Source organism: Sphaeroforma arctica, assembly GCF_001186125.1.
Source record: "Sphaeroforma arctica JP610 unplaced genomic scaffold supercont1.9179, whole genome shotgun sequence".
Classification (NCBI taxonomy): domain Eukaryota; class Ichthyosporea; order Ichthyophonida; genus Sphaeroforma; species Sphaeroforma arctica.
In genome coordinates this window covers 1-1,114 of record NW_014031379.1, presented here as the reverse complement: position 1 = coordinate 1,114, position 1,114 = coordinate 1, and the positions used below count along the sequence as shown (strand labels likewise).

At 49.9% G+C, this 1,114-nt stretch overlaps 1 protein-coding gene across 1 annotated transcript; it reads right to left on the bottom strand.

The window, feature by feature from the left end:
• Nucleotides 1-212: 212 nt before the first annotated feature.
• Nucleotides 213-762, bottom strand: SARC_16899 (hypothetical protein; the record flags this gene model as incomplete). Its single annotated transcript, XM_014288998.1, has 1 exon — nucleotides 213-762. A coding segment is annotated over one exon (550 nt), but the record flags the coding sequence as incomplete, so codon positions are not given.
• Between the last annotated feature and the right edge of the window lie 352 nt (nucleotides 763-1,114).

The following is a 1,114-nucleotide window of genomic DNA, read 5'->3' as shown; positions in this document are numbered from 1 at the left end:
ATATATATATACAAACATATATATATACTTTCGCTTGCTCTCAGAATACTATTTTCGTCTTCCAATCAGATCGTTCAGATTCCAGTTACAATTGTATACATATATCATACACGATGTATACAATTATATCACATGTATGCATAAGGAGGCATATCCACAATACACAGATATCGCAACCACAAGATCCCAACCCTTGTCTACCCACCACATACCATCGGTGTCGCTGCTTGCATTCTCGATCCCTCCCTTCGCCGGCTCGTCCACCTTCAACTGCACCTCCGCCGGAGTAATACCCCTAACCACCCCCTCAGCCCAATCCTCACCCACCCCCTTCCTCTCACCAGGGTGCGTGTCCCTGCCCTCAAATTCGGACTCGGGCCAGCTCTCCCCCGTATGGCCCACGCTACTGCTCTTGCCATTAGCCATGGCGTTGTTGTGCTGCATTTGCAACATCTCTAACTCGTGCTCGTTGCCATTAACAACGGGCATTTGCCACACCGCCTGAGCCGCCGACGTCTCCGTGTCTGTGGCTGGTCGCCGTATGTCCACCGACGACTTGCTCTGCCACTTCTTGCTCTGGGCCAGGCTCCGGTTTACGGTAGAGGGGTCGTGGGTGTGGTTGGTGTGGGTGGTATGGAAGGGGTGTGGTGGTGTGTGGGTGGATGTTGGGGAGTGCGAGGAGCCAAAGTCGTTGTAATTGGGGTTGCCTGTGGGGCTTACTTGACTGTCCAGATGCAGACCGCTGGAGAGGTTGATGTTCACCTGAGGCGTTTATGAAAGGGACGAGAAGAAAATGTAGCGTGAGTGTTCGTGTGATTTGTGTCGATGTGTGTATACTCCACGCATCACTACTAAACACGAGCCTTCGTTTGTGTATGTAATAGCCTAGCACGCCAAGTCGTATACGAAAGTCGAACAAAACTCCCAGTCACCGACACTTGTCAGTTGGTATGCATGGAGGAGTGTGCGTGTTAATGTGGATGCTGTGTTATTCAGCACTTGCATATGCCTGAACACACCTATACACACATATATTTATGTATACGCACACACACACACGCACACACACACACATGTGCTTGCCCACACACACACATACATAACAAAGTATATT